We start from the raw sequence: 26,939 nt of genomic DNA on the forward strand, positions 1-26,939 counted from the left end.
AAGGATAAGATTGAGCTACACAAGTATCAGAAGCGCTTTTTAAATCAAGTTTGATCACGTTTTGGGCAACACAGTATACAACTACATCTACAATTTAACCCATCTTTAAACAAATAAGATTTTTGACAAATCTGAATTCTTTACAGAGCTGGATTTTTCCAAGCAAAAGACAACTCTAAAGAAAAAATATCTGTAAGTTATTTAAAATCATTTTTAGACCTATTGTTAACAATAAAAGTAATAACTTATTAAATGAAGAAAAAAATCTAATACTGGTTTAGGACTCACTTTGTTCTTAAAGTTTCACAATAAAAAGGGATCAAAATGAGCTGGATAAGAATAGTTTAACCCTTAAATTCTTATTTTAATGTAACAAATACAATGAAGGAATTGTGACAGCCATGGACATCAATTTGTATTGCTGCACTAGTGATAATCTTTAATCACGAGTGATAATCTATCACTGCTCTCATTTAGAGCAGAAATCATCCTTGCCTTGGACTTTTCTCAATTTATGACATATCGCTCACAACTATCAGATTACACAGATGTGTCTGGAAAAAGTATGATGGTCACACTTGAAAAAGCTTTTTCTTGGCTATTTCTGACAGCATGTGACTGCTTATGAAGTTCTTTCTGTGTGGAGGACAAGGCGCAAACTGCTGGACCGCAGAGGAAATGGAAACACGCATTAATCATGACACTGATTTATTGAGGGGTCACTCCTGTGGTCAGCTGGTCAATAACTCTTTATTCCATGGGGTTCTGTAGTTTGTGGTCACTGCGTTCTATTGCATCCAGTAGAAGAGGAAGATGTAAACGATAAGTCAGAAAGATGGCTGTTGGGATAACTAGAGTTGGTGGGGAAAAGAGGATGTTTCAATGTGCTTTACTCTTTAATCTGGTTTAGTGAACACACACATAATTAATTTGCTCCCTCTGCTCCTTCATAGTGACCAGGCAGATCCTTCTGAACGCAAACAGTTACTGTTTCCCTGGCATGTATTGAAATGTGCTGCTTATTTGGTGGAATTTCAAAGCTGTTTTTCTCTGCTCTCTTGCCAGGGTCATCACAGATAGCCAACATCTATCTGCCTCCCCAGGCAAGACTTAAAACTTTGACTATTGGTTCACGGTTAGAGTTCATACACGGCATCAACATTCAGTCGACCAGCAACAGCAGCCGCGGCAGAGGCAGCATCAATACACACATGAGAGGGAAGGCACAGAGAAAAATATGAAAAAGATATATATTGGCAAAACAGCCCTGAAAACCCAGAGAAATGGTTGCAAACATCCAAAAAGAAGGTAAGAAGGTCTCAAAAGTGTCTCAAGTCCAAGTCATCCTCATTGCTGGAGCATCCATTACTCATTTCAACCGCTAGAAATTAATTTTCACTAGATGGTCATGATTATTATAAGCAATTAAAAACGTTGTATCTCTTCTTTTAATTCAAAGCAATCATCTTCAAATCTCCTCATGTGCTGGCTGACATCTGCGTCCCAGTAAACACGGCTCTGCATTTGATCAGCCACAGTCTAAAACATGCGGAGGGCGACAAGAGATTGAATACCCTCAAACAAAAACAAGGGCTGCGTGCAGAGATTTAATTAAACGGGTATTATTTGGTGATAAGACCCCGCAAGTGATTTTCCCACGTACCTGCAGCAACCTCCTGGCTCATACATTTCTCAAAAAAATAAACATTAGCAGCTGAAGACGATGACCTGAAGAAAAATCTGTCTAAATCGCTTTTTTACAATAATAAAAACTAAAGTTGTGTGTATTCTGAACCCTCATGTTTAAACTAGGATTTATTTTGCAAGTCCATCAGTGGTACCACCAATGTGTACGGAGTAGTTATGCTGTGAAGACTGAGTCTAAAAATTTGCCCTATGCTGTGCAGCTGGTGTTGTGCTTTTAAAGAGTTGGGACGTTTCTTATTTGTTAAGTAGAACATCTTTTGGAATGTAGCGATTACACAAGATTTGATCTTTATGTAGTTGTACAATGTGCAGGAAAACTGTAGTTTATTATGTTTATTAAGTCTGACGTGAACATCTGACTGAACAATGACTAAAATACATTGCCACATGATGTTTACTCCGGTCACTGATAACCACTGGCTGAACCACTCCCTGCTTCAGTCGACTGTGACACAGATTCAGCACGAGGCCAGAATTTTTTAAAACGTTTTTCAAGGATTTTTTCTTAATTAGCTTGAAATATATGCGGCTTAACTGGGACAAAAACAGAAAATGGATTATTTGTGTGTTTGCCATAGTTTTTTAAAGGTCTTCTCTGTTTGCTGTAATTTGTAATTTCTTAGATTTTCTTTAAGAATTGTTTTTCTATTTATTTTGTTCACTTCTATTTTATGTTTTTTGTTCTGATTTGTCAACACCTGGTTTCACTTGTCTGATTATAATCCCCTATGTGGGAGAGGAAGAAGATATTAAAGGCAGTCATTCTACTTTTTGCAATTGAACTATGGTTTTTTTATAATTGGGATCAAGCAAACAACTTTTTTTCAAAAGACGTCATGTCAAACTGAAATACATGAAAAAGAAACAATTTTTCTAGAATTTATATTTTATCTGTTGTATGGACAAACTTTTTGTTTGACCCAACTTTGAAAATCAAAATTACTGGAGCATTGGCAGTTCATTTATTAACCACTCGGTGGCTTGTTACACAAAAGAGGCAGCCTTAAAATATTTTAAACAAGCACCCACCTCCCATTTTAAAATTTGAAACCAACTAAGAACCATCAACTATTGCAGTTTCTTAAATTACCATTGAAGACTAGTTGTAAAGAGGAGCAGTTACTCTCATGTAAAGTCCAACACAACAAAATAAGACTATTTAGTTTCGAAAACATTTAATTTAACTGTTGTAGTTTTATCAGAGCCAAGATTTGTGCAACAATAGAGGTGCATTTTGTTGATTGCTGACCAAATAGTCCGAATAAAACTGGCTTTACTCTCTCCTACTATATTTCCCGTTTTTTGAATATTTTTTAGAGTGTGGTAAAGTTGCTTTGTTTAAAAGTGCCGCGACACTTTGAGCTTCATTTTTGCCATGCAGAATACTATTAGTGATGTCACAAATGATCATGACTGATGGAAATGGGGCCTGGCGAATCATCCAGGGTGGTCCCACCTTTAACTAACAGTGGTTGGGATAGGCTCCAGCATCCCAGTGACCCCAAAAAGGATTAAGTAGGCTTGGAAAATGGATGGAGATGGAAATTCCACTCAAATATGAGTGGGTCCTGTTGAATTGACAACTAAGAGATAAAATCCTTAGCTACATGTATTGTTCCAAAAACCTATTTGCCCCGCCTATTTGCCTTTATTGGATCAGTAATATTATGAACAACCAACATAGAGCCAACCATGGCGTTAAAAAAAAACTAGCTTAAAACTGAATAAAAACTTGTCACACTGTTATTAAAAGTGGTTTAGGGTTAAACTGCAGGCTGAATAAAAAGGCTTTTCTTAAGGTATTTGGTTTGTCTGAGCTCACTAAATCTGGCTGTTATCTTTAGTTTCTTCATGTGTGCTGTAGTTTTATGGATGTCCTGCTTGAAAGCATATTAATTCCTTTTTTTTTAGGAATGTCGTTTGCCCTGGTTAGGCACCCCCTCAGTCAAAATGAGCTTTAATAATGTGGAAATTCTTCAGGCCTTCAGTATGTTACAAGGAAAATCTGCTGCCAGAAAATATATATTTTTAAGAAATAAAAAAAAAAATCAAAACTTTGTGTCTATATATTTAGTGTAGACCCTAGAAAGCAGCCAAAAACAAATTATTTACACAATTTTTCCCACAGTCTGTTCTTTTAATTCTTGCTTACATGGCTTTACAAATATATTGCATCTTTTAGTGTTTCCGGATGATGTTTATTATTTACAGAATGAGTTTGGTTAATGAATGATTAGAGCTATTACTAAGAGTTCCACACAAGTATTGAAGGTGCTCCATTCTCTTACCCATTTTTATACTGCAGACTCTGTAAGTCTTTCATTGGCATTGTTTTGCGCTCTTGTAATTAAGGCTTTGCTTGGAGGATGGAGGCTGAACTCTCTGTTCCAGTTGGTTGGCTGTTGCTGTGCCATCAAACCTCTTCTTCAGCCAAGAAGGGCTAAATCCCTCAGAGCGCTCTCTACCTCTGCTCCCAATCCCAAGCCTTTCATTAGCACATCAGTTCCCTCGGTCGGCGCTGTCATGCTGTTTTCATCCTCCACACACAAACGTACATCACACACGTAATGAAATATATCTACCTGTCCGCTATGTTGTTGTTGATAATAAAAGGGTTAGAGCTGTGCCATTCTTCCAGCATCATGCTTCCTCTGGAGCTTTCTTTCTGTCTTTCACCTTCTTCTAATGGTTTCTCGCTCACACTCAGTCACCAGTTTTATGTTTGCAACCCTTTTTCCACAATCTAGCCATGTTCTCTGTCTGGGGTGAAAAACGGTTCCTATTCTTCGAGAGACTCAGCCTCCACATAATTTAATTCACCATTACACCAATGGGAGATCTTTTCTGTGTTCGGCTCCATCACTGTGAATGGGAAATTATTAGTATTCCAGCTCCATCCATCTCCTCCTCCCCACTGGCCTCCTGCTTCCTCCCTGCCTAGGACCTGTCTCTCCAAACTGAATTACACCCAAGCTGCACATCATACCTTCCTCTTCTTCCCATTCTTCTCACACAAGCGCACACTCCGCCTTCTCCGCCAATCTCCTTTCCCGTTTTGTTCATTGTTGTTGAACGCTGACAACACCAAGAGCATGGCTGATGTGAGTTGTGCATTTCCACATTTCTGCTCTCTGAACTCCTCCTCCCTCTGTCTGCTCAGCTCCCTCCACGACCACAAAGACGATATCCGCAAGCGCCTGTCCCACACAACCCAGAAGCTAGAGATGGTGGAAACAGAGTTCGACTCCACTCGCCAGTACCTGGAGACAGAACTCCGCCGGGCTCAAGAGGAGCTGGAGAAATTCACAGAGAAGCTGCGCAGGTAGAACTCAATTTAGAACTCAACATGGCCGTTTGGGACTGGTCTCAACATACTGCAAATTACACATAAAAGCAACAAACCTTTCTGGTTTTCCCACAAATATTTATCTGACCTAAATGTCACAAATAATGGATGTTCCATTAAAATAAAGTCAAACACTTAATTAAAGTACCGTTTCCATTTGTAAACATATTTTAAAGCATTTTAAGCTATGGGAAAGATCACCTCCTCTACCTTTATAACAGACACAGTTCCTGCCTAAAACAGGAGGAATCATTCTGTTCAGAACCTGATTAGAATGAGAACCAGGCAGCAATACTTCCATCACTTCAGTGAAGGCATTCATTCCTGGATTCATAAGGTTTTAAATCTCTACACACTTTGGAGTCTTTTTGCCTCTTTGAGCTCCTACATCCTCAAAGTTTGGCTGCTCGAAGCCAAAAACGAAGCAAACGCTTAAAGGGAATGGAAGGCTTTTACTGTAGCAGCTCCAAAATCCCTAAACAATCTGCTTCAACGTTTTAGTTTGTTTCTTTGCCTACAAACTTAAGCCTTATCTTAAAATTCATCCAATTACTTTTCAAAACCTAATAGAACCTACCAATTTCCTCTGTCTGTATGTCACCTTTTATTGTCTTTTATTTTAAAACAATTTTTAATCCATGGTTATTTTATTGTAGTGACTATTTAAAGCTTTCCCTGTAACTTGTATTGGATCTTATTTTTTAAATTAAGTACTTAAATTAAGTACTGCAAGACACGATTTAACTCATTCCCGGCAATTACTAATTGCAGACGGAATGATTTGACACCAAGTCTTACCTATATCTGAATCAAGCAATAAAAAAAAAATAAGCAAGATTTGCGCCGTTTGAACGTTTCGCACCAAGCCTTCTCCAAACATGTTTTGGTCTATCAAATGCCCAGTGTGCCACTAAAAATGGCAGAAAAAGGGACCATAAATAAAAAATGGTTGTGTCTGAATTCCTTTACTACTCACCACTTAGTGCGCTATGTAGTGCGTTTGCCATTTTGTAGAACTGTCTGCATCTGCAATTCCAAAATCCAGTGCCCTAGAAATTTCCCAGAAGCTTCAAAGCAAACAGGATTGGCGAATACTGACCACAATGCATTGCGTTGAAATGATTTTTTTATGTGAAAAGTTTTATTTTAACTTGTTTTTTTAATAACCAAGCATAATCAGATTCATAAATAGTCTTTGTAAAATATTCCACACTAAATTGTTTTTTAGTAGTTAGCGTGTAGGTATGGAATTGGGACATAGCCCCTGATTGGTTTGTTTTCCTGTCACAGCAAAGATGGCTAACCTGGCATTAAAGGTTATTAGTTGTAAATCCCCAACGTCAAGTATTATAAAGAACGGCATGGTTTTGTTCTATTTTCAGGCATTTTAAATACCCAAAAATGTTGGAGGGAAAAAAAAGGTGAAGAAAAGGAATTATGAGACATCTATGTAAAAAACTGTTAGGTTTATTTCATTCACTGAAATTCTACAAATAGAAAAACATACATAGAAAAATAAAAATAGATTTTTATCATTTGCCCTTTGCTGCTTCAGTTTTGGAATCGCTAAACTGAAGCGAAGAATTTTCAGATCCACCGCCCTGCATCCATCCGCCTGCCTGTCACCCACTGCCGCCATTTAAACTGGCTTGTCATTGTCTTAAAATGAGGAGACTTGTTAGGACGGCTGCAGACAAGGACCCAAAGGACTCTGTCAGACTGAGTCTGATTGAACATCGTCTGTCAAACTGCAAAAAGTGTGATTTGCAAAACCCAGTAATGTGCTGCCTGACACACGGATCAGTGTAAAGGGGGGGAAAAGCGCACAAACTGCTCACTTTTCCTTGGGAATGACTGACTGTTCCCTTTAATGCCTGCAGGTTTTATTACAGTTATTTGCACCCCACTTTTCCAGGGTCTCTAAGTCATTTTTAATCATTCTCCTTCATAAACTTTTTGTTTTATGATTTGTTTCTCCTGTCGCTTGGAGTCTCCATGGGCTATCTGTGAGGTTAATGACGCCATAAATGATGGTTTAGAGATGCTTTCTAAGCTTTAGAGCTAATGAAAATATGTTGCACTACACTGAGAGGTAAAGCCATGAAACAAACAGGCTGTTTTTCTTTACCGCACGCACTGATGTATTCAAAGTTCATGCAAAAAATATACAGTTTAAGTCAAATGTTACAAGCATCTTTATAAATTCTCTATGAGATTTAGTTTGAGAGATATTTTTGTAACGATTCAAAGCTTTTGGTGTTTGTTCTGTAAATCTAAGTCATGTTCATGTCTTTCTAGGATCCAAAGCAGCTATGCAGCTATTCAAAGGATCAACCAGGATTTAGAGGAAAAGATGTGCAGAGCGGTAAGAAACTTTCACGGCAGATTTGACAGCACAAAACAGAACTGAAATCGACAAAACAAGACAGAAAACAACACAACTTACATATAACGACAGCTTGTTCTGTCAAAACTTTGTGCAGAGAAGTATTTTAGGTGCATTCGAGTCACAGCGTAGTAATTTTAACCCTTTGACGCCTGAATTTATTCCAGTTATTGAAAAAAATTGGTTTTTTTTTGCATTCAAATAGATAGATGTGATGGATATTTGCATGAATAGGTGAATGGTGAAGAAATGGTGTTTCTTTAATGTCTCCTGATTTACTTTTTTTTTACATTAGAGATTAAAAATGTCTACCGTAAATAGAGAATGATACAAAAAAATCAGTTTAGTATTTTCTTTGGCATTTTGTTTCTGCTTAATCAAACAGATTTTCTCTATTTTTAAATTTCTGACACTCAGAGGATTAGTCATCCATCTTTTTTCAACCTTATTTTTCTTAATCCAAAAAAAGTGCTTGTTGCTGTGTGACCCCAATGTCAGCCTGTACTGAAGTCTGCATCTGCTTGTACAGACATTAACAAGAAATGCATCTAATTCTGTCTTCAACCACAGAGCCCTCACCAAGACTCTAATAAAAGATGCATGAAGAGGGGCTTAATCTTTTATTTATGTGTTATGATCTGCACTCATTCCTCCCATAAGTTGCTTCCATGTACAATGAGAACCAGCACATTTGGTGCGCCTCACAAATACTAGACCTGTCTGGTATCTGCCTTTACCTACAAGCTTGACTCCGGGTCATTTAGTGGAGAACATGAAGTCCTGCAGTTACCAGTAAACCCTGTCTCATGGTTTGTTGCTAAATTAAATCTGCTCTTCCCTCCCTCAGCCAGACTCGTGTAAAGACGGGAAGAAAAAAAGTTGTTTTCTAGGCAGCAGCTTCATGAGATCTGAACTTTAGTTTTACTCTTCTGCTAAAATCTTTAACCTTTCGCCAGGAAATCCTTCATTTCGAATTTAGGATAAAAGGTGGAAAAAACCCAAGCAATAATTGACACAATTTGCCCATTTTTTTTCTTTGTAGATCTGGGAAAAAGATATTAACAGACGAAGGTTAACTATAGTAAATAAACCTTATTACGTTTATATTAATAACAACATATTTTTTTAAAGAATGGCAGCAAACAAACTCAAAGTAAACACACTGAACTTTCAGTAAAAGTTGTAATTTTTGAAAAAGATCTTTGCAAACATGAAATTATGAAAACCAGCTGGTTTGAATGCATGTTTTTGTTCTCCATCTTTCCAAAAAATGGTAAATAATAAAATACAATCCAAAAAACTATTTTTTGATTGATCTAACTCACAGATTATAATGTGTTTTTGGTCTAGATCGCATGTGTCAAACTCAGGCCCGTGGCCAAATTTGGCCCGCAGTGTAATTATAATTGGCCCGCGAGATCATATCAAATGTGCATTAATGCTAGTGGTGTATACTGTCACATCGGACAAAGTATTTTCACCCTTCTCAAAAATGGCCAGACGAAAGATGGACAACAGGAGCTTTCAAGACAGGCCTACTAAAATACTAGGTTTTACTCAGCTCAGAGCCTGACCCCAGACATTGATGAACTTGCATCTAAGAAAAGATGCCAGGTATGTGGCTTAGACCAATGTGCAGAGTAAATCAGAGTGTAGCAAACTAAGCTTGAAAATATCTGATTCTTATGCACATTTGCACTGCAAGGCACGGTTTGTTAATAGTTGAAATGTTGGATTCTTATCGAATATTGTTTTTGGTTCTTTTGTTCGTTTTTGTTGTTACTTTAAAAAGGAACTTGAAAGGATACAGGGAGAGACATACTTTATTTATTTATTCAAATAAGAAAAGAATACCACTGATGTGTCTTTAATTTCAAATTTAATTTCTCATGTGAAAGTTTCTCACTTTCCGTCATCCCTTTGTTTACACTCTCTCCCGCTAGTTTACAGCTCCTCACAACCCGAACATAACATTACAAGCGCAATAAAAATGGTGAGCAAAGTTAAAGCTATCCAGCACTGCAGTGTTGAGCCAGAAGTCAGCTCAGATGAGGGAAAACGAAGACGAACGTGGATCTAGACGTCTACAAAGCAGATGATTTGGAATTGAGCGAAGTGGGGAGTTTGTGGCTTGTCGTATAACATGCTTTTTCCAACTGCATTTTTCTGTCAGCTCTAGATTTACAATTATTTGATTTGAATAATGAAATACTCAGAAATCCAAGTCTTTATGGATTCATAAATGAAAATGTGACCAGAACATGTTTAAAACTAAAACAAAAATCATGATTTTTATTGCACTGGATATTTAAAGAAATGAGGAACTTTCAAAAAAAAAATTAAAAGCCTTAGATGGAGTTTGAAACTATGAAAAAGAAGCAAATGCAATTGCTTCTGATTCTTAACTACAGCACTTGTAGCATGTGACATAATGATACATTATAATTTAGGAAAAATTGTTAATTTGAGAGCACCGACTGCATGAGACCCCCCCCCCCCAATTTTTGTGGTCTAATAAATGAGAGACCCACTGTAATCGATTTGAGCTCACCTGTTCAGCCGCAGAACTACTCTCATCTCTCTCAGAGCAATTACACAATCAAAGACAGGGCGCACAATCAATGTCCAAAGTAATTGCTCTTAGCTGTCGTGCAACCCTGTTGGAAAACTATTACTCCTAACTGCTGTTCTGGTCACCTCAGCAGCAGCTGTCTCATCACGTCAGGTTGACTTCCTGAGCATTTCCCCCCAATCTGCTTTCAGACGTAAGCCCCTGATTTGAAGAAGAAGATCTGGCTCTGACAGTGTGGTGATGAACCTGAGTGGTAACCTCAATTTTAGAAAGTGTTGTCTGTCAGGCTTTGACGCTAAAAGTCTGCATCTCGCCATTAAAACCAAGAACAGTTATTTTACAAATCGACTGATCATTTTCTTATTTTTTGTTCTCCTGACAAATTACAGTAAAGAAAAATGTTTTATTTACCTTGAAATAGAAGTAAAAACTGAACAAATAATGGATAAATGTTTGCTTGACGATGTGTTGATTTAAGGAAAGGCATTTTTTTTAATCACATTTGCAAAGACCATTCAAAGTAAAACTTTAAAAATAATTAAATATTTAAAGGAAAGCTTTTTCAAATAAAAATGTAAAACAAAAGTGTAAAATATTTAAAATTACAGTACGCTTACAGTAGCAGTACAGATGTAAACTTTTGAGTACAAACAAATCAAATTTAGCTGAGAACAGTTGGGTATTTAACCTGTGTTTTAACAAACCAAGTGTTTCAGCCGATCTAAGGCTTTCTGGAAGTCCGTTCCAGATCTGTGGAGCATAGAAGTTGAATGCAGCTTCTCCATTTTTGGATTGGATTCTAGGAACTGACATAAGACCGGATCCAGATGACACAGAGAGGTCTGGTTGGTACATACCGGGTCAGGAGGTTATCAATTATTTATTAATTATTTTGGTGCCAAACCATAACAGAACTTTAACATCTATCCTCTGGCAGCCTGTGTAAAAACCCCAGAACTAGACTAAACATTGAGTAGATAGACTGAACATTAGGGCTCCATGACGCAGCAGATAAGGTCTGTTATTGTAAACCATAGCTATAAAATCAAAAAGAGGACTTTGACAACATTAGCCAAAGACGAGATGTTCATGCAAAAAGTCTCCAACTATTTATTCATCGACAAAACGCATCTTTTCCTGAATGCCACGCATCCTTGACCGCCAACTTTTATTACAAAACAGCAATAAAAGGAAGAACTGGAGAATGAGGATGAGAAACTAAGGCAGACAACAGGACAGAAAATAAATGTTAGAGGAGGAATAGATCAAGCATGTCTAGTACATGGTAAAAACAATGCTTTGTTTCTAAGGTTAAGTAGCTGCAAATGCTGAAAGAAAAGCCTAAACTTCTTATCAAAAAAACACAGTGGTAAAATGATAAGTTTTTTTTAACCATGTTAAGAAAACACCAAAAATCAAAGATAATAATTATTGAAAAGTACCGGACCAGACTGCGCGGTTCAGGGGAAAGGAGGCATATGTCTCCTCATAACTGTGTTTAGGAAGGAGCTCTCTGTTTATTAGGGCCAAATTTTTCAGCACAGAAAGATTTTGGAACCAAATTTATTTTCTTTTTTTCTTTTTGCAAAGTGATTCATACATTTTATGACATAATAGAAAAGCCATTTTATTTTTCAACAAAAAGCTCTGAGTAAAAGTTATTTTTCAAACGTATAATTCAAATTGTGGCACATATTAAGAAGATTTTTTGTCTTTATTTTTAAATTTAAAGTCATTAGAAAGTCTAAGAAATTTTACTGATATCAAAAAATTAATGAAATCCTATCTATTACCTGCCTTAGCTGTTCAGAGACGCATCAAACTAGGCTTTTCTGCTTGCTGGCATGGAGCAAGGGTTTAGGCTCACATAAACTGGCTAAAATTTGCTGTTCACCTTTTGGCTAAACCCATAAGGGGTTGCCACAGCGAATCAGCTTTCACTGATTCCTACAGGTGGTTTGTCAGAGATTTTTATGCCATATGCCCTTCCTGACACAACCTTGTATTTTATCCAGGCTGGGGAGAGCACAGGGGAAACGAGAATATTAGTATACAATAAAAAAAGGACGGGTTTACAGCTTTAATGTAAAGAAAAACTTTTAATAATTTAGCAGAGTTCTGCCTTCAACGCAGGTGAGCCTCTAACACAACACTAAGACTAACACAATAGGTGCAAAACAGGTCAGTTTTTTAACAAACACAAACACGAAAAAGGGTTTAGCAGTTTAGCATTCAAGCGGCTTCTTTAGGTAGATTCAACTCTGGAGAACCTCTGCCGTGAATCACAGAGCCATTGCTATCGAAGTAAAATCACCTGAAGTAAATAAGCGATTTAAAAAGACTACAGTGCATGTTCAGAAGGCAGCCTTTAATAGGGGTGTTTATCCGGCAATACTCTGTGCTTTTTATTGGTGATTTTTATCCGCTGTAATCCTTATTGCTTTGTCATACAAAAAGAGAATAAAAGCCCACAGTGTCACATCATCATTGACCAATTTTTAATCATTACAGAGCTCACAGACAGCAGTACATTAAAGCCTGGGTGCAGCAACTCTTTCTTCATGGCTAGAGACAGTACAGGACTTTTACTTCTCCCCCTCCCAGTCTTTTTTTTTTTTTTTTTTGGAGACAAGGCCTCATTTGGATTGCTATTTCTTTTGATGTCATGTCATGCAATGACATTTCAAACAGAGTGTGCCCTTGTTGAAGACAGCCCAGGCTGAAAGACAGTGACAGTGACTTGTGACTTCACTGTGTTCAGAGCTGTAATTAACGGTTCTGGGGAGCCTGAAATTAAAAAGAAAGAAAAAGAGAAAGAAAAAATATATATATATATATATATATATATATATATATATATATATATATATATATATATATATATATATATATATATATATATATATATATATATATATATATATATATATATATATATAAGATGTTAACTTTTTTAAAAACACACTTAGATGAAAATCGTTTTTTGGGGTTTTATAACATGTTTTGGGGGCATTTTTCTGAGGATGGAAGACATATATGAAAGATTAAGAAAGACAGCATTTCTTATGTAAATCAGGAGGAGACAATAAAAAGCCTTGCAGTAGTGACATACGTGCTACAGTCGGTGGGCTCCAAGCTCCCTGCTTTGATCCTTTCTGATGCATCCACTTGCAGAAAAGTAGAGCCATGTCTGTCTTCCATGCACAGCTGGATATCTCCAATATTGCTTGCCACTTTTTTACTGTTAGCTTGGGGTTGTGAGGGGCTGTAAGCTGGCAGGAAAGCATGTAAACAAAGTGATGATGGGAAGCCAGGGCAGAGCCAAGAAAACAACACAGTTTTGTTTATTTTTTGCCTAAAAATGGCAAAACCACAATGAAAAGACAACTAGAAACGCTCCGTATAAATCTAGAGATGATTAGAGTGGGACTTTAAAGATGAATGTCTCTAAATACATAATGCTTCAGTTTTGTTGTGTCCAAAAGTATAACATCATGTGTTATGTTGATACATTAAAAAAAACTACCTAGCAGAAAGAAAGCTTCTGCAGTTCCAGCCTAGGACCAGTTGCAGATTGATGCCTTGGTGAATTAAGAGTTCAAATTAATCTTGGAGCTCCTTCTGAGTCAGAGCTGGCGCAAGCAGAAAGACATATTTCCATACAATTGCTATTCATGCAAGCTTTTTATCTGTGGTGCCCAAAATAAATTACACAGACATAAGAATAAATTTAACTTCAAAGACTCTAGCAAAAACACTGGTTCTACAAGCAGTACTTAACACCAAATATGAAAAACACAAACATTTGTAATTGCATCATGTGCACCGTAGCTTAGTATTGTATTATATTCTTGTCCTATTTTTCATACAAATCAATTCTGCTGGACCCTGAGCTTTCTGCTTATGTTAAAGAGCTGTCTGTGGTCCTGAAAAACCTTGGTCATACTCCTAATAAGAGTTGTCAGGAATTAACCAACAGCCACCTTGGCACTGGCAGGTCAATCAAGCCTAAATCAAGCTTACTTAATAATTTCTTTAATGAAAAATGTCATCTTCATTAAGAATGTCAGCGCTAAACATTCATGCTGTAAAATAATTACTGAAGGAGCTGCTTAAAACAGCTTTCTGCCAGTCTTTTACTGTTCCATCATACTTTCTTTGCTAACTTCAAATAAAATCCAAGTCGTCTTTGGAATAAATTAGACAAACTTGATTTAAGGATTTCCAGAGAGCTGTAGTAACATCATTAGGATCTATTTAAAAATATTTCCTACATGATTTCGCAATAACAGACCTGAACGTGCAAAAACACTAAAGGTTTGGATTTTAAAGAGAGCTCACAGCTGCTGATAATGAATCATACAAGAGTCTTTGATTAGCGGCATGTGGATGTAAAAAGGCGTCTCATGTTCCTTTTTGTTTGAGCTTATGTTTACCTCATTTTAGAAACCTGTTGTAGAAATATGCTGCATTTTGACAAAAGAAAAGCTCTAGCCTCTCAGGAAAAAAACTACATGTAAACTTCATTTGATAAAAATTGCTCCTTGGTTCTACAATGAAAAGATCTGTTGTGGTGATCAGAGATTTTCAAAACCCGGGGCAAATGACAGTTACTTGTTTTGCAACCACCAGTTCTCACTTAAAAAGTCCAATGGAAAAAAGAAAAAAAAATAAATAAATAAAATGAAGCCCTTTCAGGTCTGGCATGTTTACCATCATAAAAGATGTTAGATCATTAAAAGCCTTCGTAATAACTGTGTGAGGAGGTCTTTTGTGTTTGTTTCAACGTTTCACTCAGAGCTTTTTTTTTTTTTTGTAGTTACGTAATTTATTTATTTTTTTAGAAAAAAAAAGAAATCTGCTGGCCACTAATTGGTTGCACCAACAACACACATTATAAGCCTTTAATAAAGATGTTGTTACACAGAGAAAACTCAATCAAAAGAACAGACTTTGGCAGTTTTTTTTAAAGAATTTTATAAAAGTGAAAGTAGTTTTATAATCGACATATAGAACTCCAGACTCTAAGGGACTGCACATAGTTGAGTTTAAGACCCACTTGCATTACTGAGTATTTCTTTATTCAGATCATTGTTAATCAGGAGCAGATGCAAAAATGCCATTGGGAAAAGAGTGTAGCAGGGACGTAGATGGCACAAATGGTCGGGACACAAGCTCCCTGCTCCGCCTCATTCCAATGAATGCACTTACAGATAAATAGATCCATGTACGTCTTTGTTTTCCTTGTAAAAGTTAGCATCTGGCTCAACACTGTACAGATGGATGGCTCCAATATTACTCACCATTTTTGTTGCACCGGTAATGATAAAGTGGGATTGTCTGGGACTCTAGATAGCGGGAGAGAGTGTAAACAGATGGGTAATGGGAGATGGGGTTCACAACTCAAATTTCTTATGTACACCTGTTGCTCTACAGAAACAAGATTTTTTGTTGTTATTTTTTTAACTAAAAATGGCATAAACATCACCACTGGGAACCCTTTTACAATAGATCAAAAAATTATTGGAGTGGGACTTTAAGGGAAAATAGGAGTAAAAACAGTTCATCTTATTTCTTAATCAGTTTACTGAGTTTCTCTGAATTTGCAGGCTACATTTCTGCTGGCTCTGAAAGAAAACTGCAATGCAGCACTGATTTACACGGACAATAAGCAGCATCTTACTGCAAACACTGGAGGACTTTAACTTGTCCAGAAAATAAAGTCCACTTCATCGGCTTTTGTAAACACTGTTGCCTTTCTCACAGAGTCTGCCGTTATAGTGCACCCTAGAGGGAAACCTAATGGACTGAAAGCTTAGCCCCCCTGACATGTCAGCTGATGATGTCCAGTGTTGCTTTTCGGCTCCATAACATCCACATCTGAATTAGTGTCTTGAGAAAAATTCAGCAGCACTATTTTCACTTCAGTAACTCAACTAACTTTGCCCAGTTCATGAAAGATTAGAATTATTTCAGTTCTTTTAACAATCAAAATTACATTTTGAATATTGTTCCAAATAAGAAGAAAAATTACATTTTTAAGTTTTATGTAAAATGGAGCCTCAAGTTATCTTAGACCAATTAAGTTATTTTTTTAAATTGGAAGCCTGAAAACAGTCAGATTCTGCTTTAAATGCCAATAAACTCTGGAACTTTATGAACCTGAAACTCCGCTCTTACTTTAAATCTCACAGACTTATAATGCATCTAAGGCCTTTTATAATCCAATCGTTTTTAATTACTCGTCTCTTAACTATGAAGAATTAAGAACAGTTAAAAAAATGAATGGCTTGCTCTTCAAATTATTTGATACTTGCAAATATTTAAAACCTTGTTTTTAGACATTCAACATATTTGACCAGGTTCAAACTTGTGTTAACTTATCTTTGCTCTAGTCTACACCTATTGTCTCACTAAGAGCTAGGATCTAAAAATGAGGACATTGTTATTAAAAACAAGTCCAAACAAATGTTTCCACATACTTATGACAATAGAGAAACTTAATTCAAAGCTAAATAAAACTCAAATTGCACTGGAAATATTGTTTTAATTAATTTGATTTCATTTGATAATAAAATACAAAAAATCCTGACAAGTTAGACTGGCATTCAATATACAATGATTTGGAAACAAAAATGTAGATTTATGTTTTAAGAATAAGTACTTTTAGATCTGATAAGGATTTAATAAGATGGACTAACTAGTAGTAAGATGCTAATCTAATTTTGTTTACTTTTTTTTTAAAAGCAGTCATTTCCTCCTATTACAGTAGTTTTTTGTCACATTGTAATGAATTATAATCAGTTGCTTGTAAACTAAAATAAATAAAAATACAAACCATTTGCTTAGAACTAACAAAAAATTCTTATTATTGGGCTGTATATTCAATTTGGAGTTATTCCATCTAACAGTTAGTTTTTAAGCTTTTTCTTCCCTTTTTGAATGATTGTGTGGAACTCTTTGTTTCTAGATTTTTAAATCTTATTCTAGGATTTCTTAAGTAGAAATGATTTGCTGCATAGCTAGATAATTTTACTTCTTTCCAGCGATTTTCTTTTTGAGATTAGGGTTCTTTTCCTATTTATAGTCTACCTGTTTCTGCTGTGTAATTATTTTTTAAAACATCCTGTCACTTAGCAGAGAGCTAAATCTGCATACATTTGCAATTAAATCTTCTTAAAGCCGTGTTTTGATTTAATTTTTTGCCTATTTTATTTTTATCATGAGAAGAAACCAACTTTTCTTCCCAATGAAAATTATTATAAATGATTATTCTTGCTTATTTTTTTCCCTTTAGGCCTGATTTCCCAACAGTATCAGAACACTTTAGTGCAATCAACTCAGTAAAAGAGGGATGGATCACCTCTTGTACTTCAAGCTGTAAATCAGTTGTGGGAATGCAGTGTGTGCTTTTTTTAGATAGGTTGAAATGAACGATAACCACTTTGCCTTAGAAAAGAATTTTGCCCCTTTCGCGGTGTAAAATTTCTGTGTTTGTCGAGGTAAACAGCTGCTCGTGAAAGTCGACTTTGTCCAGGTCAGAGGTAGTTGTTGGTGTCCTGATTTAATAAGCCTTTAACAAATTTAGAAATGTACTTTTTTCCTGTTCTTTTAGCCCTGAAATAAGAGCATTTTTAAAATGGAGTGTAGTGCTCTGCTATCCTTTGTTAACCACTGTGCTCAGTAATTGCATCTCATGGGACTTCAGATTCATTTGTTGCCCAGTTAAGAGGCAAAATCTCCGACCAGAATAAGTAAAAAGGATGGAAGAAGCTCTTAAAGAAGCTGACATTTTACAGATTGCAACCACATCAACAACCCCTCGTATCATGAATAGCACAGAAAAATAACTTTTGTTTGAGTCAGGATTGAAATGGGAGCTGCAATGTCTTCTGGTTTAGTTGGAAAGTGAACAGCACTTATGAGAAACTCTTCCTCTTCTTCCACAGGGTCACTCACTGTTAGGTTGTCATGATTTGCATATTAATTCTCCTAGATGCATTTCTCTTTAATGTGGGCCATCAACTGATAAGAACATCTTGAGAAGAAAGCATGTGTATCCAACGCAGCGAGGAGATAGAAACAATCAGTGTGTGCAGCTGCGCTTTCTCCGCTGGCCATAGCGCTAATAATTAAAAGTACGCCGCCCCCTAACCCTTAAAAATACACTGGAAGATCATTCTCACAATTTTAAGCCTATTAGGATTATGCAGCGCCTTTTGTAAAGCATGTCACTGTCTCAGATCATTGTATCCAACGTGAGCGCCAGCATTTTTTTGAAGATCGATTAGATTAATAAACCAAAGTCAGCAGCTTTGGTGAGAACTAAAGATCTGTATCTGTTTTCAGCTTCAAAGCCTCGGATTATCTTTTGATATGTGCCAAACAGCTTTCACAGTTGTACACTGCTGTTAGCACCAAGCTGGCAGGCAGTGCATCAATTTAAGTAGAAAATAGATTTGTTATAAGTATTAAAAAGTAAACAGAACTTGCAGTTGCCTTTTTCATATTAACAAGAAAAAGCAGGCACAAGAAAGGTGCCAGTAAATAGTTGTTTTTAAAATATCTTGTATTTTTTATCCATGCACAAAAAGATAGTATACTCTACACTGGCCACTTTATTAGGTATACCTGTCCAACTGGTTGTTAATGCAAAATTCTAATCAGCCAATCACATGGCAGCAGCTCAATGCATTTAGGCATGTAGAAATGGTCAAGACGATCTGCTGCTGTTCAAACAAAGCATCAGAATGGGGATGAAAGTTGTTTGAAGTGACTTTGAACGCAGCATGGTTGTTGGTGCCAGACGGGCTGCACTGAGTATTTCAGAAACTGCTGATCTACTGGGATTTTCACCCACAACCAACTTTAGGATTAACAAAGAATTGTCCAGAAAAAAAAAGAAAATATCCAGTGAGCAGCAGTTCTGTGAGCAGAAAAATGGCCAGACTAGTTCCAGCTGATAGAAAGGCAACAGGAACTCAAAAAAGATCTTGGTTACAACTGAAGTCTGCAGAAGAGCATCTCTGAACGTACAACACGTCCAACTTTGTGGCAAATGGACTACAGCAGCAGAAGACCTTTCAGCTAGGAACAGGAAGCTGAAGCTACAATTCACACCGGCTCATCAGAACTGGACAATAGAAGATTGGAAAACCGTTGTCTGGTCGTTTCCCCACTTCAGGACAAAGCCTGGTCTCTACATTCTATCATTTTAGCACTTTTTTAATTTATTTATTCATTTATTTATTGATGTGTGTGTGTCTGTGGGTGTGTGTGTGTGTGTGTGGTTTTTTTTTTTTTTTTGGGGGGGGGGGGGCGTTGTCGCACGGTTTGTCTTGTCATCTTGTTTTTAAATTTTATTGTATTTTATGCACAGCACTTTGAGTGACATATGTTGTTGAAAAAGTGCTATATAAATAAAGGTTGATTTGATTTGATTTGATGAGTCTCCATTTCTGCTGCCACATTCAGATGGTAGGGTCCGAATTTGGTCTCAACAACATGAAAGCATGGATCCATCCTGCCTTGTTTCAACAGTTCAGGCTGGTGGTGGTGGTGTAATGGTGCGCAGGATATTTTCTTGCCAATCTTTGGGCCCCTTAGTACCAATTGAGCATGGTTACAACACCACAGCTTACCTGAGAATTGTCCATCCCGTTATGACCACAGTGTACCATCTTCTGATGGCTACTTCGAGCAGGATAGGGCGCCATGTCATAAAGCTGGAATCATCTCAAGATATTTTTGAACATGACAATGAGTTCACAGGACTCAAATGGCCTCCACAGTCACCAGATCTCAACCCGATAGAGCACCCTTGGGATGTAGTGGAAAAGGAGATTGGCATTATGGATGTGCAGCTGACAGATCTGCAGCAACTGTGTGATGCTGTCATGACTATAATGACTAAAGTCTCTGATGAATGTTTTCAGTACCTTGTTATATTTATTCCACAAAGGATTAAGGCAAAAGGGTGTCCAACCCAGTACTAGCAAGGTGTTCCTAATAAAGTGGCCGGAGAGTGTCATTTCCCCTTGGGGGACTATTAATGTCTTTTGCAAAAGCGTTAGAAAAAAAAGGTTTACTGAGCTCGATTAGGAAGCAGTGTCCTGACAGCCGCACAAACAGGTCAGATCATTGGGATTATTTGCTCCATCTGTGGCAAAACTCAGAACAAATAGCTGCTGAGATGAAAGTTGGCAGAGCGGAAGATACACCAGCAAAATGCCAGACATTAGCGCAGTTAAACTGCATTGTTAGGAAGACTCAGATGTCACTCCGGCGGACTCAATTTGAATTTATTTGACAGTAATCATTGGGAATGAAATGAGTGTTTCATTTATCTTTATCACTTTCCACCTCTCTTTATTTTTCTCTCCTCTTTCTGTTCCCTCTACGCCTCGTACTCGTACTCCCAGAGTAATTGATACGATATGAGCTCTGGCAAGTGTAATCTTCTTTTAATTAAGACCTGCTGCCAGCCACTAACTTTCCACTGACGCTGACTTGAGGGTGTTTCATTTTTTCTGCCTCTGTTATCATGTTATTCTTCCCCTCAGTTGCTCCCTCAACTCTGTCTTTCCTGTTGTTGTTTTTTTATTATCTTACCACTTTTCTTTTTACACTCCCTCTTTTTTTTAACTCCTGCTTGAGTTTTTCTTTTGACTGTTTACTTTCCGTCTCTGCAGTCCCAGCATCATGAAGAGGAAAAGAGAGCCCTCAGCCGAGAAATCATTGTACTCAACAACCACCTCATGGAGGCCAAGATCACCATTAATAAACTCAGAGAGGACAACGTGAGTGCTCTGCAAGTCTTAGCAACATCTCTGGCTGGTGTGCACACATGCACAAGGACATCCAGTAACCTATTTACACTTCTCAAAATAAGTTAGTGTTATTTACATGAGCCCTTTTCCTATTTGGTTTGAATTTTAATGGAAAGTTCCCTTTGATATTACTAATAATAGATGAGAAGCAACACCATTTTCATATTTGATATTTATGAACTGCTTTGACAATTATGGCACCATGTGGAGGAGCATTAACACTCATGAACAGAAAGTTAGAAGTGTGCTGATGGAGTTGGGGAATGGTGATGGGTTCTATGATGTTTCTGAGGTAAAATCGTGCAGTGACTGGGCCATCTACAAAACCAAAAGAGTTTTGCACTGACTGATGTATGTGTAACACATGTATGTGTTTATCACATCAATACAATTGGCTCCCTGTCCTGAAAATCTGTGAAGTGAAACACTGTGTTTACGGCTTCCAGTTCTTTTTTTACAATATCCCCATAACTTATTGTAAGTAGTGTACAAACTGTTTTAACTTGTTTGCATGAAAATGTGTCTAAGAACAAGCATAAATGATGTCTGGAGGAACACAAATTAAAAGTACCAGAAGATCCTTGGAGCTCTCAGGATTTTGCCCTTCCCCACCCTTTAAAAGGGGTTTTCAAAAACTTCCGTCTGCCACATCGGCAGTCTTCACCGTTAACCCATTCTTACTGCAAGCCAGATCCCCATTTTACTTTTTTTCAACATCCTAGATAGTTGTCTGTCAAGGTGCCCCAGCAGAGAAAAGATTAACGGTAAGCCACTGGGTGTTTTATAGTGATTATGCACAAATCAATGGGCATCCTCTGGGATGGCAGAAACTGGAGTGGGGGACTCTCGAAACTGAGCTGAAGGGCATATGGCGGCCTGGTCGCTCGCTTGCTTTGAAGTGATTTTAACTTCTCTTCTGTGTGGAGGCAGCCGGTTAGGCTGACTTTCCTCCCTTTCTTCCTCTCCTGAAGCGTGGAGCATTTTGACAATCCTCTCTCAGTACGCCCAGGTAGATGAAGATCAAAGTTCACCTTTAATGGGGGGATACTGTGCCCCTTCAGGGCCAGCAAAGAGCCAGACATTTCCTCTGGCAAAGCCAAGAGTGCTGACTTTGAGCATAAAGTGAGGCATGCAAATGCATCACACTAAATTAAATGTTCTTTGCCTTCATTAAATCGAAAAGATAAACCTGTACAGTCAAGAGTTGTAGGGATTATTCGATTTTGCCAATAATATATAACAGAGTAATCCACAAGGACCAAAAAAGCTTAGAGTTGGTTTTCACAATAAAAACTTTTTTAATTGTTGCTGAATCACTAAAACAAGTATAAAAGGATCCCAATTCAACTACTCAAAAAAACATTAAATGAGGTGCAAAATAAAAAAAACACACAAAAAGACATAATAACTTTCATATTATATAAAATAAGAAATCGTTGCAAAAGAAACACTAGTTATATCCATAAATGACAGGAAATACTTATGTTCTATACCTAGAGCCCTATTATACTCCTGTAATTGTGTATAGATAATACTGAATGTTACCAGGAGGGTCCGTGAAATAGTAACACAGTATTTAAATGATCACTAATAAATTCTAAAATAAATAAAATGATTGCTAAATAAAAGGATAAAGGATTTCAAATGGCAGGAAATTGAAAATAAGAATTCCAGAAATGAAAAGCTTTTTTAAAATAAAATGTAGCTACTACGTGAATTTGTTTTTTAAAATTGTATTTCCAAATATGTTTTAGCATTATAAGATTTTTAAATTTTAATTTATTCCTTGATTATTGTACTTCAAGTGTTTTTTTTTCCAAAATGTTGAGTAAATTATAGTTTATATTCTTGTAACCCAAGTGTTAAAACAAAACTCACACTTTGTGTTTTTAAATAAAGAATTATTTAATAATCCAAAAACTGCGCTACTTTTAAAGCAGAAGAGGAAACAGGCACTGTATAAGACAAAAGATTTGTGTTTTCAGAATAAAACGCCTGCCTTGTCGTACCTTTGGCTGGAAATGAAGCACTTTGGTTTTACATTGAAAAATGTTAATGTTAGGATTTAGTGCCTTTTTTCAGGAATTATTAATAAATCAAAAACTATTTTATTTCTAACTGCAGGCAGGGCAGATGTTTCTTGCCCCATCCAACTACATTTAAATATTTATTTTTCATTCAAATAAAAATTAGAAAACAATTTTGTTCTCAAACTTCATTCAACCCACACAGAAAAAAAAGAAATTTTTATTTTCTGTTTGTGGTCAAACTGAAATGAACTGGATCTTCTTAGACATTCATGAAAAGTGTGCACAGTGAGTTAATCTCAACGTTTCATTTCATATGGCACAGAAAACTGTATCTTTTATTTTTGAACAAGCCAAAAAAAAAGAAAGTGTAAAGTGCTGCAATTTTAAAAGACACCACTGGAGGCAGGTTCCATTGTCTACCATGTTAAAGAAGTCTAATTTTACACCAAAATGAAAAAAATATTTACAGTCAAGTTTTAAAAATATTTTTTTTTAAAAACAACAACTTTCTATTCATGAAAACTGTTGGGGTGGGGGCAATATTTTTAAAAAACTACCGTTTTGATTTGAACAGAACTCAATTTGAGCATTTTTAGGGCCGTGTCTTTCTCATTGGTGAGGGAACCCAACAGACCTTCAAACTTAACTTTACCACCCAGATGCTATTAATGGAACACTATGGATGCAGTGAATGAAGACGTCAAGCTAGCTGGTGTTGTTAGAGTAGAGGATGCAGAAGACAGGACTAGATGGAGGAAGCTGATTTGGTGTGGGAAAAACGCGAAAGGAAAAGAAATAAGCGGAGCCAGCATGTCATCCATTCAGGCATCATTTTCAGGACGTCAGAGATTATCTGTGCAGTTATATGTGTCTGTGGCTTAGGAGAGGGACCTAAAAAAAAGACCTTTATGGCATGTTTTTTTTTTTTTTTTTCAAATCAACTGTCAGTTCCTCTGGTTTTCTTTTTGTCGTCAAGCCTGATGATTGCAGAGCACAAGATGTGGCTCCAAGTGAAACTAGATTAAAGATGGACAGCAGATGTGTGATGACCTTGGTCAATTTACACAAATGTATAGTTAATAGTCTATGCCAGACTATCAAATTCATTGTCAACTAGAGTCAATGTACATCTAAGCTGCTGATTTGGAAAACAACAAAAAACAACTTAATAAAAAAATGCAAAAAGACATCTAGTCATATCAAATAAACCATTAGAAACGTCTACATCATACAAGGAAGTGAAAAACCACAGATTGACATGACACAAAGACAGCTGAAAGTGTTAAAGAGAAGACTTCAGTGACATTTTTTAGGCAGTGGGGTTGATGGCACAAGGGGCCACAATGCTGCAAAACTGACCTTTAGAAGTGGACAGAATAACAAAAGAGGGAGAGGGGAAGAACTAATCCAGCTAACCACCCACACGCAGACGAGCCGGAACACAAAAGGGAAAGGCGAGGTTCCTTTGCACCCAGTGGACCACCCTCACGTTGACGGAGAGCCGAAAAACACGCATTCAACAGGGAGTGAGAAAAAGGAGCAAAGACGGACAGAGCTTCACTTTATCTGGGTGAAAGATGCTGAGAAGTACATGTGCCATTAAAAAAAAACTATCCATAACTCTGGGTAGAAAGGATATTACAAAAAAATGACGTAATGATAATAATAATAATAATAATAATAAGCTTTATTACAGACTCAAAGTCCATTTGCCACAAAATACACAAAACATATAAAAGACTTAAGGATAAAAATAGAACACTCAAACAAGTATAAGAACAATTTCATAAAAAGTATTTTTTTTTTAAAAGATGTCTTAAAAGTATAAAAATCAATGACATAGGAATATAAAAACAATTACATAAAAGTATAAGAACAGTAAAATAACCAGGTATCATGAACTTAATAAAAAGACTAAAACTGCTGACTTTAAAAACAAACAAACTTAAAAGTTTAAAAAAGACGACTGTACCAAAACCTCCAAATAGGGGATTGGTGTATAAAAGTACTGTGCTTTGCATTGGTGACAGTTAAAATGATTTCAATATTTGAAGCATTAAGACGATAAAAAAACCCATAGATAAAAAGTCTTAATAAAGCTTGGAGAGTATTAACTGTAGCACCAACAAACAAACTGCATGCGCTGCACCACCAAGGCTGTTTTAGTGAAATCCTTAGGGCATCATTATAGGCTACTTGTAGCTTCCTCATGCTGGATGCCCTATAATTTGTCCACAGGTGGGCCGTATACAAAGGTGTGCAGTAAGATTGTCCGAGCATGAATAAAACCTGTGTGCAACCGTGTTTGCCTGAGCATATAAAATACACCGTTGTCTGTGGATATCATCGTCAACTGTAAGTTTATCGTTGATGATATAACCACGATATTTGACTTTGAGACAGACAGCAAGCTCAGAATCAGAAAGTTTAAAAGCAGGAAAATTCAATGCAACATCATCCCTTGTACGACAAATCATGACATCAATTCAGAACAGACATTTAAAAGTTGTTGTAATCCGGAGCTGCTGGGGCTGAAGACAACTAAATCATCTGCATACATCAGATGATTTACCTTAAAACCACCGACCATGCAACCGGTATTACATGCATTCAGGTCCTGTGAATGTAAAAATTATAAAATGTGCCTAACCAACTACAAAAGGGAAATTTTCAATTTAAAAAAATCTCATTTTAACAGACTCTTTAGAATGAAGTACAGTATTTAATAGAATAAAACCCATATTCTATGCCCAAAAGCAAAGTATTTAAGCAAGTAAACAAAGGATTTTAAGATTTTTATTGTTACATAACACTTGATGTTAGCATAAAGCCGACTCAAAAATAAGATAAAAAATAAAAAAATATACAAAAAGTTAAAAAAAAATGTACGAAAAAATAAATTGGAGTAAAAAACCTATTTTTTAAAACCAACATTTTTTTAACTATGTTTCAAAACTTGATGCTACACGTCAAGCTACAGGTAACGCTTGGTAACAAGCATTCAAGTGGCCACTCCCAGTAAAAAGACTTTGTAAATGTGGGTAAATTAGTGTTTGGGCTTCTACGTTCTAAACTCTCCCCTTGTTGCATCGCCACACAAGTTTCTACAACCGTTTTTGGGCTCTACGTATTACACAGACGGCCATTGAACACGCATTGACAGTTAAACCAGGTCAAACTTTGACCGATTAGGGACTCGGATTTGGTAGTGAAGTATGGAAGTCAGCTCTTACAAGTCACAGAAGTGCCAACCGTTTGGAAATTGATCATATAGTGGAAATTAATAATTGCGGTTTTTGCCCTGACGGAATCATGTGACATCAAATCTTTCATATATCGGAATCGAGCAATTAAAAGAAGAAAAAAAAGGAGCAAGATTCACGAGATTTGCACTGCTTCAACATTTCGCACCAAGCCTCGTCCAACTTTAGTAGCACTAGTAGTAGTACTGTACTCGTAAACAATAGAAAAATGAAGAAGAAGCCCCTCTCTGCTTGTTCAGTGTAAACACCATGAGCTTGTTGTGTCCGTAGCTTTAGAAAAGTGCACTGATTAAAAAATGATTGTTGTGCTTTTTACAGGACCTGTATAGGAAAGACTGCAACCTGGCAGCTCAGCTGCTGCAGTGCTCCAAGTCCCACTACAGATCGCACAAATTATCAGAGGTGAGTTCCCTTCTCTCCCTGCTTCACAAGTCAGAGGTTCAACTTTTATTGCAATAGAAAACTTTGGTGAAATAGGCTTTAATATTCCTGTCATACTGTTTAAAAATACAAATATATTTTAAATAGAATGAAAGCAAACAGCATCAAAACAAACATAAATGGTGCAGAAATTATGATGTGTAGCTCCTGTAATAGATAGTGCCATTGAAACTGTCTAAAGTGGCGTCTGTCGGCTTCCCAGCTGTCCATAATAAATCAAAGCATTGTGAGAAGATGAAGAGCTGGTTGAGGAGGAAAACAAATTAAATATGTAAACAATAGGTGCACTCCGAACCAACACATTAGACAATTAAAATAATAAACCCAAAGTGGTTAACTCTGTTAAGACAATATAATATGGACAG

At 36.7% G+C, this 26,939-nt stretch overlaps 1 protein-coding gene across 5 annotated transcripts in view; it reads left to right on the top strand.

Moving 5' to 3' along the window:
- The window catches only part of begain (brain-enriched guanylate kinase-associated), a 55,164-nt gene that overhangs the window by 19,901 nt on the left and 8,324 nt on the right, over positions 1 to 26,939 (top strand). For 3 of the 5 annotated variants that reach the window (XM_023951355.2, XM_078940592.1, XM_023951356.2), the window contains 4 exons: positions 4,868 to 5,029; positions 7,352 to 7,418; positions 20,703 to 20,810; positions 26,452 to 26,535. In XM_023951355.2, the coding sequence (XP_023807123.1) occupies positions 4,868 to 5,029; positions 7,352 to 7,418; positions 20,703 to 20,810; positions 26,452 to 26,535 (421 nt within the window). Of the gene's footprint in view, positions 1 to 1,065; positions 1,309 to 4,867; positions 5,030 to 7,351; positions 7,419 to 20,702; positions 20,811 to 26,451; positions 26,536 to 26,939 lie in introns of all 5 variants that reach the window. The other 2 variants (XM_078940591.1, XM_078940590.1) reach the window with 1 other exon arrangement.

Source organism: Oryzias latipes, chromosome 22 (assembly GCF_053564925.1).
Source record: "Oryzias latipes strain Hd-rR chromosome 22, Olatipes_Hd-rR_3.1".
In the NCBI taxonomy this organism is placed as follows: domain Eukaryota; kingdom Metazoa; phylum Chordata; class Actinopteri; order Beloniformes; family Adrianichthyidae; genus Oryzias; species Oryzias latipes.